The sequence below is a fragment of the Echeneis naucrates genome, chromosome 16 (assembly GCF_900963305.1).
Source record: "Echeneis naucrates chromosome 16, fEcheNa1.1, whole genome shotgun sequence".
Lineage (NCBI taxonomy): Eukaryota > Metazoa > Chordata > Actinopteri > Carangiformes > Echeneidae > Echeneis > Echeneis naucrates.
In genome coordinates this window covers 6,871,567-6,887,729 of record NC_042526.1, presented here as the reverse complement: position 1 = coordinate 6,887,729, position 16,163 = coordinate 6,871,567, and the positions used below count along the sequence as shown (strand labels likewise).

Sequence of the window (16,163 nt, the reverse complement as noted above, 5' to 3'; positions counted from 1 at the left end):
GACAGTTTGGCCCCTACTCAGAAGGGAAGTTGGTTTCCCTTATCCAGATTTGTGTACATCATAAACCCTTAAGACCTGAACATACCCAAGCTTTTATGAGGTCCTTCCTCATACTTTGTGATTAGACCAAATTGTCTGTTTATGAAAAAAATAACCAATTTGTCCAGAACTGACACAATATAAGGCATAGATTCCTTTCTCTTTGAGAGGGATCTTGAAATGTTTTTGTTTAAAAACAACAAGAAAAAAACATCCCCTGCTTCATATCCTAACTTTTGTTTTTCTTAACCTTGTATAGCTGCCACAACCATCGATTTATTCAAACAATGAGAATCCATACATATTTAGGATTAGAAGTCCACAGGGGGCATCAGTGCTCCTTCCTGAATAACATTCAGCAAATATTCTCTGACTAACAAGCCTGTACACAATTCTTCTTTCAGTTAACCTCGAGATCAATTGATAGTCGTGAGCCAGACCTGGGTAGTTGATTATGGTACATATAAATTTTCAGTTTAAATAAAATAAAAATAAAGGAGCGAATGAAAAGAAAACATGCCGATCAATAATCATGAATGTCACATGTGTGTTGTTTTGCTGGCCAGCAGCCCGTTTTCCTGTTATATAACCGCTCTGTGCGGTTCATCATGAGATGGCATACGTGACTCCTGTAAGCTGTGAAGTTACCCCCCCCCCTCGGAAAGGGGCAACCCGCGGTCCATGTAACCGAACTGAGCCAGCCTTCGGGTTAGAGGCCAAACCTTAAACTCTCCCTCCTCCTCCTCGGGACACCCGGGTTCAGCACCGGGGACAGCTCCCTGCGGTCGGATGGTCCAACGCACGCGGCACACTCAGACGTCCCGAAGAACCGGAGTCCACTTCACGGCGGCCCGGGAGCTTCTTCCGTCTTTTCCCGTTTTAACACCCAAGCGGCGGGTGTGACAGTGTTGAGGAGTCAGGGAAACACAACAGAAACGATGATCTCACGATACAAACCGGTAAGTTCTGGGCTGCTGTCAGCCGGTCACTTATTTTGATCGATACTTCCACTCTTGAGAAGTGGCCTGCCCCGTTCTGCGCGCCAGAGCTCCTATTATTGGCATGATTTGTGTATTTATTAGTCCCTGAGATAGATATAATTAATATAAATATCCGCGGGGGGCGGAAATGTTTCCAATTGTATGCTGAATTTTACAGACGCAGGTCCGGCTCGGGATAAAGATGTCTGTTTCTCGGTCATTTCGGGTCTTGTTCAGCCAAATGACCCCCGTTTGTTCTGAAGTCGTACCATAAAGCACCAAGGCTCAATCTAGGCTCATTTCTGGAGACCACATTTGGAGAGGCGTGAGATTTTCTATGTGTTGTTTTCGCTTGCAGGCTGTGGCAGCAAATGTTCACAGCCAGCTGGACAGCACTTTTTGGAAAAAAGGCTCCAGTGACCCCCCCCCCCCCCCCCCCCACCTCCGCTCCTCACTGTAGAAGTGAGATAAAAACCTGTAAGAGAAATTCACACAGATGACAGCATCACTTTACCCCCCTAAACAAAGTCCTCTACACACGCAAACACTCGGCTTTGCCACTCCAGCTATATCTGTGGTTGTAAGTTTTGAGCTGACCACACAACATTGTGCAGGTTTTATTTTGGAGCTGTTTTGATATAAACACAATGTTCCACATCTGTTTTTTTTTTTAAGCCCTGTAACTGTGCCTTCCTTACCCCTAATTGCTTCGCTTTCCTTTTTGAAGTCTCCTTTCTAGAGGCTGCTGCTCTTCTGTTCATACTCCCCCCGCCACATACAGTAAAGCTTCCAATCCTCTGAGCACTAATCTCTGAAGTAGGGCACCATAAAAGCTTAACCTGGACAGTTATCTCAGCTTAATGATGAAATAAATATAAAGTCACTAAATGTCGCTGTACTGATGATGGTAGTAGGTACAATCTTAAAAGTACAATCTTGTAGTTGGTAACCACCCTAAGTTACATCCACCATCTGGTTACTTTCTGCTATGCTGGATCCTTTTAAAACTTAGCAGCTTGTGAACAATTAAAAAAAAAAAAAAATGCTCGGCGCTCTCTCATTGTCAGCCTTAGAACGAAAGCCAGCAGGAATTTCTTTGCTTTCAGCTATATTTAGTTTCATTTTCCCACATGCCATTGGCTCTAAAGTGCTTTTTGACCTCGTGGCTAGTTACTGTATGTGCTTGTTTTACAAAAAGCACCCGCTGTCTTGTTCTGCTGCAGACTTGTGTGTTCTTTTTGAAGTATTAAGCTCCCATTGTTTACTCCTCTACAAACAGCCTCCACAAAATTTATTTATACCTGAGTCAGCCTTGTGACTAGCTTTAAACCATATTTGCTACTAGCTTTAGACTCTTTTGTATTGGAAAAGTAACAAGTATCTCCAGCAATTGTCAGGAAAATAATGCTCATATTTCTCCATTTTCTGTTCTGCAAGATATAAAGCTTCTAGAAGTAAAGCAGAAAGAATAATTTCTAATGTGACAAAAGCAAAAACGCTTTATGAAATGAAAAAAAAAAAAAAGGTGTCTCTTTTTGGTTGTTAAAGTACTATGATTTCTCTTTTATGCTTGCTTTCTATGGTTTCTGTACTTGAGTTAGCCATTATACTGCAATCAAAACAAAATAAAAACTGTTAAACAGATTATTTTTTTCCTGTATTTCCTGTTGCTTAAATACACCAGAGCCTCTCAGCCTGCCTCCATGCAAGTTAAGTGGTAGACAATTGTGTGTGTCAACACAAATATATTTAGGCTTATCTCTTTGCTGTTGTTATGTGAAGGTCACCATGACACGAATTACATTAACCATAAATCATTGTAACCAGTAAAAAAAACAAAAAAAAAAAACAGGAGTTGGTGCTTATTGCATGGATTATCCAAATCTGGTCTCATGTCGGTCTTTGCTGAGCCCTCGTTACACATCAGCTTCAACTGACCACAGCGGGATCCCTCCTGAGGGATCAGGTGCACAATTCATCCTTCCCAGGAATTCATTAATAATTTATCTTACTATTTTTACATGTGCAGCCTAGTGTTGTCGGTTGCTCCTGTGCTCTGTTTGTTTTCTTGTATATATGAAGTGAGCTAATGCAACAACACCAACAACACAATAATCACACAGGGGCAGTTATGTAATTCCTAAAAACGTGGTGTTGGAATGAAAATCTGAGAGCTTGCTCATGCTTCACACGTACTATTGTGTGACGTTCACACTGCTCATTCAGGAGCTGAAGCCCCCCTCCTTCTTTCTCCTCTCTCTCTCTCTCATCACCACTCACTGCTCTCTCCCAACCTCGCCCTCCCACATATAGTGTCTGTGCAGCTGAGTCCTCCATTGTGCCTACACACACACACACACACTGCACTCCTCTTCTGAGGTTGTCTTTGAGCTCTCATTGGAAAAGAGACAGGAATAGCAGGTGCACTGCGTGTTGCTGCCGCTGCTCTGCATGTAGAGCATATGCGAGTGTCTTCATGTTTGAGTGGGCTGAGCCTATCTGAATGCATTCAGGTGGAGCTATGCAGCGCAGCGCCGTGCTGTGCCTAAGGGAAGCTTCGCAGGATGCTTGCAGTCTGCAAGAAGGGTGGATGCAGTTTCTCAGCAGCATGGCCGGGAAAGCTGCTTAGACAACTGGAGAGGAGAGGGAGCTGCAGCAGCACTGGACTGTGACTGCCTCTGACCCCTTCTCCCTCCCCCTTCTTCCCTCTGTCTCCTCTCAGTCACTGGATCTGATAATTGGAAGCTGGATTCAAGAGGGAGCAGGAAAGAGGTCACTTTGGGAGTTACCGGGATCCACTGAAGACGCTGTCAGTCGTCCCGTTGAGAAGACGACATGCTCTGAGGACGTCTCTTATAAATCTCTCTGTCTCTCCTCTCTGTCTGGTCCTCCTCCTCCTTTCCTCCGGCCGGCTCCCTGCAGAGTCCCAGTTCCACCATGTCCTTGGCGTTCTGTGGGAACGAGAATAACTCAGTGGCCTACAATGTGGACGGAGGGGTGCTGAACAACGGCTGTTTCCTAGATGCCCTAAATGTGGTGCCACATGTCTTCCTCCTCTTCATCACATTTCCCATCCTCTTCATCGGTGAGTGTCCCTGGGAGGTGAGCTCTCAACCTCTTTACAGCACAACAGACCTCCCCAACCCCCCCCCCCCCCACACACACACATACACATACACACTCAGTTCACATGGATCTCAAATGAAGCTACTATTGGTCCTTCTCCATTTTCACTTTTGCATGTTAATAAGGAACTTCTGCTGCATATATTACCTCAAATTGGCATTGACTATACTTCAAATGTTTTATTTCTATAATAGTACTCTTTGAAATATTTAGCTTTTATTTTTAAAATGGCCCGTTGACTGTGCTGTTGGTTCCCTCAGTTAAAACGCTGTCTGTGTAGTTGTTGGCTGACACCATAGCCATAACAGTAAAGGTAATAGCCAAGCTTCAAGGGCACAGAAGAAGAAGCCCACAAGTATATATTTTCTGAGCTGCAGTCATTTCGCAGGTGAACAGGACTCTTCTGCTGAGAAGCAGTTTACTCAGGCACACTGATGCCATCATGCTGACATTAGGTTACAGCTCCTTTGCTGCCCTTTGTGGCTGCTGGCCATTCCATTAGTGCCACCATCAGTGTGTAAAGGACCAGGTTTGGATGGCTACACAGAGTCTTCTGTTGTGCTGGCACATGCTCTGGCCTCATCACCTGCCCTCACATATCAGTGTGTTTGTTTGAAAGCAGTTTGCAGTTTGCCCCCCAACTTCAACTTCAACTTCAACTAATTACTCAGTCCATTGGTAAAGGGTAACCTATTTGATGCATCTCTCTCTCCCCTGACTACGAGAGCTGTGTTGTTTTTCCTAATGAATTTGTCACTGAAGGCAAACCTCTTGGATTTAAAAGGTTTCCTGCTCACCATCAGTCCTCTTTATATTCCACTCATTGTGGCCTAAAGCTGATGTCTTGCTCTTTGTGCTGGCTCGTGAATTCATCACGTCACATTGAGACTACCAATGTGAGAGGATACTGAAGATACATGGACTACAAAACCTTTATGAGACAGTTTGCGTTACGCCAGAGGTCAGAGAGAAAGATTATAGGGTTAGAACTGCCAGCGCCCCATATCAGTCCACATGCATATTATAATTTTGATATAGACACATGTTCATGTTGTAGTGTTGAATACCAATATGGGAAAATGTTTGTGGATGTGTTTTATTTATAATGCTTGGTGTTTGAACAGATGACAAGGATGTGTGTGGGAAAAAGAGGAAGTGACATAAGAAGAGGTGGAGTGCGTGTTCGCTGTGGGTGTGCGTTAAGAGAAAAACGTGCTAGCAGCCAGCAGCAGTGGATAAGCAGTGGTATGCATGAATGACAGAAATTGGACTTTGAAGACCAAATAATTGTTACTTTCCAGCCTCCACATCTGTGTAGGTAAAGTGTCTCAGCTGTTCTCTGGTAGTGTGGGTGCAGCAGGAGGGTGCAGATTCGCGATTTCAGAAAATTGTTGCATTTGTTCTACAACTCAAAACTGAACAAACTGTCTCTTACACTATTGACAATGATACCGGGAAAAAACTTTTTCATACCGCCCCCTCTTTCCTGTGACATTCACAAAAAAAAAAAAAAAAAAAAAAGCAACAGCAAAAAAACTCTGCTAGACTCAAATCTCCTGCTCCCCAACAGGTAGGAAAACATTTTAGTCTGTGCATTAACAATTTTGTAAAATAAACAATTCACACATTAGCTCTCATTTCAATAGTCCGTTTGCATATTAGTCAGAGATCTTTAGAAACCATAGCCCTTTTGAACGGCTACAACATAAAGAGGGAAAGGACAAAAGGCAAGCTGTGGAAAGAGGACTGAACATAATTGACTTAGGCCAGGTCTTAGGCCAGCAGTTGTCATGGCTTTCCTTCCAATATCAGACAATGTAAAGATAATTACAACGAGATATATTTACTGAGGTCCAACAGTTAGCACTGGCAGGCTGCCATCACTCCCAGCAAAGACAGGCTTCAGTTTCTCTCTCACAGTCACTCAGCCTCACTGTGAACAGGCTGCACATGGAGTAGAAAACAATGCATTAAGTTGTGGCCGATGTCATTTTTTGCATGAGTGACTGCACAGTTACTCATTCATAAATTCATTCCTGATGAATTACAGTTTTTTACAGATACTCTAAATCGTTGTTTTCTGTCTCCTGTTTGAGGTTGGGGCAGCCAGAGTTCAAAGGTCCACATCCATCACAGCACCTGGCTGCACTTCCCCGGTCACAACCTTCGCTGGCTGCTCACCTTCGTCCTGCTCTTCGTCCTTGTCTGCGAGATTGCAGAGGGGATCGTGTCTGATGGGTATGTTTCATCACGATGCCAATCATTAGGTGCATGTCACTGCGTAGCATGAGGTCTTGACAGTGATGATGTCACTATGGGTTTCTTGCGATAACATTGTGTAACATTTTCTTGCAATAACTGTTGTAGGTAGAGATGTATGTATAAAAAAGACAGACAATAACAAGAGCAGAAAGGGCATTGCTCTGTTATGCCCATTAGAGTGTAGCATTAAACTCAGTGTGTTGTGGAGACAAGCGGTGGTAGGTCCTCAGTATAATCTTTGTAATGTATCCCTCTCGAAAAAGGGTAACATTGAAAACTGCACTAGCAAGATAACTCTGAATTCAATCAACACAGAAAAAATAAGAGAAGATCATTTCATCAGCAAGAGAAGTATGTAATACTTGGCAGGGGGATACACCACAATGTGATTTTCTGTCTTGTTTTATAGGATGAGCAGAATACTGCCGTTTCATGGTTCAGCCTTGGAAACACATATGACTGTGATGGGCCTGCAGTTTGAAATATGTAATCGGTGTTTGTTTTGGCATGATTTAGACTGCAAGCAGCTCAAGACCTGCTTTTAGGGAGACATCGCTTTGTATTTCAAAACGTGTTTATACAGCTGATGAAAGCAGTTACTGACACAGATGCTAAATTTAGCCAAATGTAAGTGTTTTGACTTCAACCACAAAAAACACCCCCATTACAATATGTAATTCAAAAACTAGAACAAGTAACGCTATTTTTTTTCCCCCTTTGCCTGCTTTAGTTGTATTTTTTTCTTGTGATATATGTCAGACAAACTTGATGTATGGATCACATACACATGAAGAGACTCGGGGAGCTGCAGCTGGATAGAGAATTTCTAATCCACCGGTCTCTCTAAGTCTCACAACTCAACCTTTTTATCTCCCTGTTGCCGCCTCTTTCAGTTCTATTTGGACCTGGGTGTGCTGATGCCATTTAACATAGTGCGACTTTGCATAACACTCAGACCCATAAAACAATTAGGGTTCTCTGCTGACTGGAGGCAGGTGGCTGCATTCGAGTGCTTGTTAGAGAAGAGAGGAGAAGGGCTCTCCATTTGCTCGCCACTTCACTGGCCTCAAAGCTTTGCTGAAGAAGTCAGGGCGATTTCTGATGCTCTTTGTGTGTGTTTGTGTATGAATGTGTGTGCAATATGGGTTTTAACAGATGTATCACATTTACATCCATAATAATATAGAATATAGAATATATGATAATATAGAAAATAGTAATTGCACATGGTTATAAATGCGGCTATTATTTTGAGAATTTATGGGAGATAGCCAAACGCTGATGTCCTTGATGCTCTTACTTTCAATATTTATACATTTTGTGCTTATTCTAATCACTCCTCTTCTACCTCACATTCTCTTGCAGCTTCAGCCAAACGCTCCATCTTCACCTATACATGCCTGCAGGCCTGGCATTCATGGCTGGCATCACTTCTATTGTCTATTATCACAACATCGAGACCTCCAACTTCCCCAAACTACTATTAGGTACCGTATTATTAAATTCAGCCATCATTTGTTCATTCATTACATTCTTTTTTTTTTTTTTCATTTTATTTATTTACTCTTACAGACACAAAGTTTGCTGAAAACAGTCCTGTACCCTTCGCTGTTGGTTGTTGTGTTGCTCTGCAAAACACGCAGTCACGAGCACAGAGAGTCAAAATCTAATTAAATCTTATTAAAATGATATTGAATAATGATCATGGCTTTGTAGGGGAGGACTGACCGTCATTAGCTCTCTTACCTAAAAAAAACAAACAAACAAACAAAAAACCACTGATTCAAGTTGAGCTTTCAGGATGTTATAATAATAAACTGACAGGGCGAGTGCAACAATTTACAGATGAATGGTTCATTTCTTTCAGATAAGATTACATTATAATACATGATTGAAGGTGACACAACTGACTGTAATTAAGTTGCTCTGAGTAGTTATTATTATTTCACTTTTCATCAAGAGAATTTGCTTCATCTGAACCTTATCTATAACCTTATCTGGTTGGCATAATCAGGGTTTTTAATGGCTCTAACTTGTAATTGTAATCATGACTCTAGTTTATGGCCGTTGAGAATTAGTACAATATTGTAGAAATATCTCCGTCTATGAACTAAGATAAGTCTTAAATAAAGCATACAAGGGTCGGCCAATTAGGCACTTCTTTGAAATTTCAGATCTCACCCTCAGCGCTGTTGCTGCTCCGGGACTCTTCATGGTTTTCCTTTCCTCCTCGTACATCATTAACTTATCTGTGTTGAGCTCGCAGGGCTTTGGTTGTTGCTCAGTCTCGGTATCACAGTCTCCTGAGGATAAGCTGCATAGTGCTGCTGGCTTCATCAATGCATGAATAAGAATCCCTCTCATGAACCAACAATTCACCCTCATGCTGATAGTATTGTCACGGCGTAAATCGTTGCCCTGCAGTGATAACATTCTTATCATTGTTTTTCCAACTGGTCTTTCAATATTTACTCTGGTCTACCAGTTGGAATGATATGATGTGGCCCTATCCAAATATCTTTGAACTATTTGCTGGATAAACTGTGTCCACCGTTTGACACATTGCCGAAATGGTCCTGACATCTGAGGAGAGGAGGGAAAGAAGAAGAGAGAGAGAAAGAAAATTGAATTCAAAGATTGCTTGCTATCAATAACTGCTGACGTCACAGCTGTCGTTGTGAATGTCATCACTGTAGCTGAAGTCTTGGAACAAATGAAGGGATCCTGAGACGGCGGAGAGCCACGGCTGAGACAACATTTGACTGATTATTGTACAAATACAGTTAAAGACTAAATGATGTATTACTGGTGAAAAACTTTACTTTGAACTCCAGCTGTAATATAATCTACCTCTAGTTGGGCTATTTCTAGTTGCTGGTGTCTTTGCTGATCCCTTCTCAGCCCTGCTGATCTACTGGGTGCTGGCATTTATCATGAAGACCATCAAGTTTGCCAAATACACAGAGCACGGCATTGGCCCCAGGCAGCTACGGTACTGCATCACCGGTCTGCTGGTACTGCTGTATGGATTCCTCCTTGCTGTGGAGATCAATGTCATCCTGGGGAGGGTAAGTATCTTTGTGTAAGCCATGTGACTGTAGCTCGTTTTTAGAAATTTCTTTTTGTGCTGAAATCCAAATGGCATTAGTGAAATTAAAAGTAGTTTCGGCTTCAAGACTCTTCATTGTCCCAGAGGGGCAATTCTCTGTGCAGCTGGCAGTACATTAAAAACATAGACAGACACGCCACATGACATAACAAATACAGCCATGGCCAGAAGTTTTGAGAATGAAAGAAATATTCATTTTCACAAAGTCTGCTGCCTCACTTTTTCTGATGGCAATTTGCATATACTCCAGAATGTTATCAAAGAGTGCTCAAATGAATTACAATTAATTGCAAAGTCCCTCTTTGCCTGAAAATGACCAGCTGACATCATGTCAGTGATTCTCTCGTTAACACAACAACTTTTGGCCATGCCTGTATGTGGAACACAATTCGTCAAATTCATAAAAACAATAATATATTACAAGGTGCTGTTTTTTGTGTCTTGGTTTTGCATTGGGCAAACTGAACCTGCGGCCTGAGAGGAGCAGCTTGAACTCAGAATTGAGAGGGTTGTAGGAGTCGGCTTGGCTCTGCTCTGCTCTCTTCAGGGTCTTCAGGGTTTGGATCCAGTGATCCTACATGTTTGTTTTTCCTTCACCTACAGTGATATTTATGTGCTAGTGGCTGCAGCACTGAGGACAACTGTCACCACTTTTGTTTGAATGATAAAGATGAATCACATGGAGCCTTCCTCATGACATTCTCTGGTTTGCTGCAGTTATATTTTGCGTTTTATGTCTTTCATTGCTTTATAGTGAAAGACAAAGAAAAATAGCTTTATCATTAATCTGTGTTGTGTAAGGCTGTACTGGCTGTAGCTGGTGACTGATAATTGACCTAAAAGGAAGGTTAATAGCAAAACATAAAAGCTGGTAGCATAAAGGCTTTGTGAAACAGGCAGGCTGGCTGCCATCTGGTTAAAGGAAATGTCACGTTCCCCTTTTTGCACTGAACTATTCAGAGTGTTGTCATCTCTATCAACCGGAGCACACATCTGCCATGTGAGAGCAGCAGTGACAGTCATGCTGCTTTTTTTTTCTTCAAACATGTATCTATTTAATCACTTTAGTTTGATAGGAATAACTATAGGATACCGTCAGATATACGATATTCTTGTATTGATTGTATTCTACTAATCTTTTAATTTCAATTGTTGCAATAGTCGACTCAAAATACAAATTACAAATTCTGTCAGATTCTGTCTGATTTTATTCATTTATTTGTAAAATTCAGCGTGTTTATGTATCAATGTTCTTCAACTTACACTGTCCCTTCTTTCAAACAAAAAAATAATAAAACATCATATATATATATATATCCATAATTTAAAATAAACATATTGATTTACTTCCATTAACTCTAATTTCCTGGCTTGAGGCCTTTCTGTGCAGAGTTTGCATCTTCTCCCCATGTCTGCGTGAGTTTCCTCCCACCATCAAGAAATCATGTTTGGGTTTTTACTGGTGACTCTAAATTGTCTGTAGGTGTGAGTGCGAGTGGTTGTTAGTCTCTGTCTGTCTCTGTGTGTTGGCCCTGTGATGGACACCGGTCCAGCTCAAGTGTGAGCTGGGATTGGCTGCAGCACTTCCACAACCCAGAAACGGAGCAGAGAGGATGAATGAATTTCTTTGTACTGTAATTGCAGGAATTGCGACACATCCAAGAATCGACTTTTCCCAAACCCCAGGAAGGAAAAACGCTTACGAAAATTCAAAATGGCTGCTGTGATATCAGACAACCCTTAAATAATATGCTTTTCAGCTGTCATCCATTGTGTTGTAGCTTGCAGAAGCAGCGCAAAGAAAATTCCAATTATTATGTGCATGGCTGTCACAGATAGTCTGATAGTTTCTGTTTGGCTGAATGTCAAATAAGCAGTTCCATGTTTTTATATCCACTCAGAAGTGTGTTCAATGGAAACCTTGCTCTTTTTCTTTTCCTCTCTCGCAGCGCTACGTGTGTTTTGCCAACCCCACAGAGGTGAAGCCTCCTGAGGACCTTCAGGACCTGGGGGTTCGTTTCCTGCAGCCTTTCGTTAACCTGTTGTCCAAAGCCACCTACTGGTGGATGAACACTTTCATTACCTCCGCCCATAGACGACCCATCGACCTCAAGGTCATCGGCAAACTCCCCATTGCCATGAGAGCTCTCACCAACTATATAAAGTTACGCAGAGCCTTTGAAGACCAGAAAGTAAGTGTGGCCACTTGCTGTATTATATTTTGCTAATTCTTATGAACATTAGAGGATTGCTGTCTTGTGCTTGTAGTGTGAAATAGGTATGAAGACACCCATCACAAAAAGCATGAATTCAACCAAAGAGATTATTCTAAGTTAACTTTGAATATTTGACTGTGAAAATATTTGTCACCAAATTAATGATTGTGTGTCAGAAAAAAACTGAAACAAAATGTGAGGATCCGTGCTGGACAAGAAATCCAAAAGATGAAAAGCAAGCAATGATATTTGTGGAATTATTATTTTTTTTGCTCATGAAGTCTAGTTTTGCTCTAATCGAGTTAAATGTTGAGGCATTTTATACACAAATGTCAGAGCAAATGTCAGCATGTTAATTAAATCAATGCAACTGTATTTTTCTTAAACCAAAGGCCGTCATCAGAGGATCAAGATCGAAGTCCCACTTGCAGCCACAAATAAGGTTTTAAATATTTATATATGCTTAGGATGTAGCTCATTTATTTATTTTTGTTTGATACAGCTGTTCTCATAAATAAAACACTTGATCTCTGTCCTGTGATGACTCTGTTCTAGCTGGACTGGGACCATTAAATTCTGCTATGACGTCAAGGAAAGGATGAGCCAAAAGTGTAAACACTGAAATGTTGCATTACGTGTACAAATGCACTTTCTCTTTCGAACACAGTGTCCGAACTACTTTTTTTGTTTTGCATCTTTCAATGTAAGGGTGGGACAATACCTACTCATGCAGGTGGTGCTGACCAATTGTTTGGATCCACTGGATATGTCACACATTTCTGTGTTATTGGAACAAGTTTTTGGCACTTTCCTATTTCTTCTACAAAGTTGAAAAAAGGCCAATTTTCAAAACAGTGCTTCCAAATTACAGTCCCTAGACAGTCGGATAGTATGAGATGAAATTTGTTTTCCAATTATTATGATAATGAAATCCGTTCGGTAGAGAAACTCAATAGCAGCTTTCTTTCCATCTTTTCCAACTTTACTTTGAGATTTCTACGCTCCACTCTGAGCTGGTGTTGCCCGAGCCAGATTATTATAGTCCAAGCTGAAGTTGTTTCCTTGTTATTCTGCCTCTTCCTCTCTCATCTCACTTTTGGAACACGTGTCAGGGGTCGGCGGTGAAAGCCTCCTCTGCAGGGTCATCATTTTCCAATCCTTGGAGGGTCACTGAGATTCATCACTGTTGCTTGTGTGTCCAGTTGGTGTGAGCACATGTCCACTTCCTTCCGGCAGGGGCCAAGGGATGAAGGGGATAGAGAAATCCCAGTGGAGAGGTCGGGGAGGGGTTGGGCACTTAGAGGAGAGCCCGGAGACACCGGGTCATTCCCATTCTACTGTGAACGAGGCGACATCCTGACCCCTGTGTGGGTGAAAGCTCTGCACTTCATGGGAAGCGTCTTTCATTTTGTGTGTGTTAGAATGAAACATCCGCTTCCCCTGTTGTTTGAACTTAAGGTAGAAAAAAAAGTCAGCAATCTGTACGTCTGTCCATGTGTGTGATACATTTTGAATGAAGACTGAGGTTCTTTACAAACACAAATGGAAAGATACATGGCGATGGTCACGTCTGTTCTGATATTTGTGAGAACTACTCAAGTTCCCAGACACACACACACACACGCGCACACAGCTCTTGATGTGTTTACTGCACCGTGACAGTCCAGACGTTTTTGTCTGATCACTGCTAATGGACTCACTGAACCGAGCTGCTGTGATGTTTATGAAACTGATATATTTTGGACATGATTGAAACATTTAAAATGAGACCAGTATCTTTTTCGGACTGTCTTTGAAATCAGTGTTTCATCTCTTAAGATTCTCTGTCATTTGCTGTAACCTGACATCATTTAATACTGTTTTCGCTTGCTGTTTGATTTTCATCTCCTGCAACGATGTCAGGGTTTTCAGGCATCATTCTAAAGCAGTCACACACGACATTCACTGCAAAACCCACCATTAATCACCGCATCCCATGATGCAGCCTCAGCAGCAGTGCCTTGACCTAATTTTTCAGATTTCTATTGCAGCCTTGGACCGACTGCTGGTGTCGATCCAACTCTCACATTCAAACAGTTACTCACTCTTTCAACAGCCTTGTATTGGCTGACCCAGATTCTCTCTTTCATTTTACAGACTCTTTTCTATACAGTGTGATATTGGATGTGATCTCTTTTAAGAAGTTATCAAATTATTTCCTTCTTTCATCCGCCATCTTCATAAAATCAATGGAACAATGTAAATTTGTCTCCAATGGGTTATGGTTGCATTAGTAATTCTGATTTTAAGAATCCATGATCTTTAAATCAGAAACAATGTTACTAAGTCTGTCCACACACTCAGCTCCCGAATATAGCTCATTTTTCGTCACTGTATTCAGTCAGCATGCTGATATTTCTCTTCCCTCTTCCTCCTCTTATCTTTCTACAGAGGCCTCAGGGTGCAGCTCCTCCGGGTCCAAAGTGGATCTGGCAGGCCCTAAGGAAAGCATTCGGGAGACCTCTCATCCTCAGCATCATGTTCCGCTTCCTCGCTGACCTTCTTGGCTTTGCCGGTCCACTCTGCATCTCTGGCATCGTCCACCACATTAGCAAGGACAACCACACAATTCAGCCTCCGGTGAGGGCTCAACCAAACTGTGATGTACACAGTGTTATAACGTAACTCAGGCAACAAGTGGAATCGATTCGTTATCCAAATGATGTGGTTTGATCAGATGTGACTGATAGTACTGGCAATGTGAGAATATGTCCGCTTCAAGCAGCGTGAAGGTAGAAACTGATCCTGAAAACCAACCCTAGACTTTATATGGAGCAGTTTTCAAGCCCAGACTGGGCCACTCCACCATCATCATCATCATCATCATCATAATCTAACAAAATTCACTGTCCAAAATTAACAAAAGGGAGGTGTGTCTGCTACATTTTTCTGTTTTTGACACCAGGCTCGCTTTATTTCTTGTCTGAAGTTTGACATTTTAACATGGTGGTCTATTAGGATTGCCCTTTAGAGCGAGTAGCAAGAGGCCCTTCAAGGAATCACCGTTTTTCAGACCAAAAACAAAAGGTTGTGTAGAATCCCTGGACTCAAAAACAGACAAAAAACAGAGCTCACCTCTTTCTGACTTTGTTCTTCCCTCTTTTTTAAATGATTATATATCATCTGCTTAGCTTCACTTTATTTATTATTCTCATAATAAATAGTGACAGTAATGACGTCATTTGACAGAAAATATCCTGGTTTCAGTGTTGTTGTTACCCAACAAATCCAACATTTATACAACAACACTCTGGTCTCATCTGTCAGAAAACATCAGCGTTGCCTTTGGTAGCCCGTTTTTGTTCAGTTTAATTTGTGTTCTGGCAGCAGGAAAGCTGTAAATAATAAGATCCCAGCTCTGCTTGGCACGGCAAAGTCTTAACATGTAGCGCAGCTTTAGCAGACATGACAGAAATGTCACACAGCTACCTCTCCCCTCCCAAAGGTCACAAAGGTCACAGTACCAGTTTGATGATATGTTTGTGATATCCTATCTCCTTGTACACTTTCTCACAGCTACACTAATTTAAACCTTATCAAATATGAACGAGTCCTTTTGCTACTGGGGCTGTCTTGGTTTCTTATTTCGTGTGGACGAAGCAGTGAGCCACACAGACATCTTTCTGTAAGAATAACTTCCACATGAAGCAGTGGAATACTAAAAAAAACAAAAGATTGTCAAGAAGTGTAAATATGAGCTGAGGAAAGTGTACCAGTATAGAGAGAACACTGAAAATAGGCCTGTTTGAGCAATAGTAGGAATTTCAGCCAGCCCTCTGTGACAAATTTGTGTTTCTGGGTTTGAAAAGACGAAGAAATGTGTTTTTGAGGATCTCACCAGAAATCAATGGCAAAGAGGCCCCATTGCTACTCAATAATTCACAAACCCTTCTGACAAGATAATGTATTCCTGATCCAGCATGAATTCAACTGAGCCTCCATTCTCTGGTTTCCAATTCACACTCCACACACACACACATATATATACATATATTGATGGAATCTGTCAAAGGTACATTCCTGTATCGCATTCAGTCCTGCTGAGCACCATCTGTGTGAGTGTTCTTCCTGCCAAGGGTGATAAACCATCAGTATCTCCCCTTCTCTCTGTCCCCTCCCCCCTAACCCTACCTGAATTTGCCTCCAGATGAGACTGCTTGGTATCTATTTCATTTCCTCCAAGGAGTTCCTAGAAAATGCATACGTGCTGGCCGTGCTGCTCTTCTTTGCCCTCCTCCTGCAGAGGACCTTCCTGCAGGCCTCCTACTATGTGGCCATTGAAACGGGCATCAACCTCCGCGGTGCCATACAGGTACGAGTGTAGAGAAATTTTCCAAGTGACTTTCAACCAAAGCCTCATGAGTTATTTGACGTTTTCATGGATATCATGTG

The 16,163-nt window shown here is 41.9% G+C and overlaps 1 protein-coding gene across 5 annotated transcripts in view; it reads left to right on the top strand.

Annotated features, from left to right (window-relative positions):
* The first annotated feature begins 2 nt into the window (after positions 1 to 2).
* The window catches only part of abcc8 (ATP-binding cassette, sub-family C (CFTR/MRP), member 8), a 44,929-nt gene continuing 28,768 nt past the window's right edge, over positions 3 to 16,163 (top strand). For 2 of the 5 annotated variants that reach the window (XM_029523153.1, XM_029523155.1), the window contains exons 1-8: positions 978 to 998; positions 3,942 to 4,104; positions 6,242 to 6,383; positions 7,773 to 7,894; positions 9,309 to 9,475; positions 11,466 to 11,708; positions 14,163 to 14,351; positions 15,919 to 16,083. In XM_029523153.1, the coding sequence (XP_029379013.1) occupies positions 978 to 998; positions 3,942 to 4,104; positions 6,242 to 6,383; positions 7,773 to 7,894; positions 9,309 to 9,475; positions 11,466 to 11,708; positions 14,163 to 14,351; positions 15,919 to 16,083 (1,212 nt within the window). Of the gene's footprint in view, positions 999 to 3,741; positions 4,122 to 6,241; positions 6,384 to 7,772; positions 7,895 to 9,308; positions 9,476 to 11,465; positions 11,709 to 14,162; positions 14,352 to 15,918; positions 16,084 to 16,163 lie in introns of those variants that run through there. The other 3 variants (XM_029523154.1, XM_029523156.1, XM_029523157.1) reach the window with 3 other exon arrangements.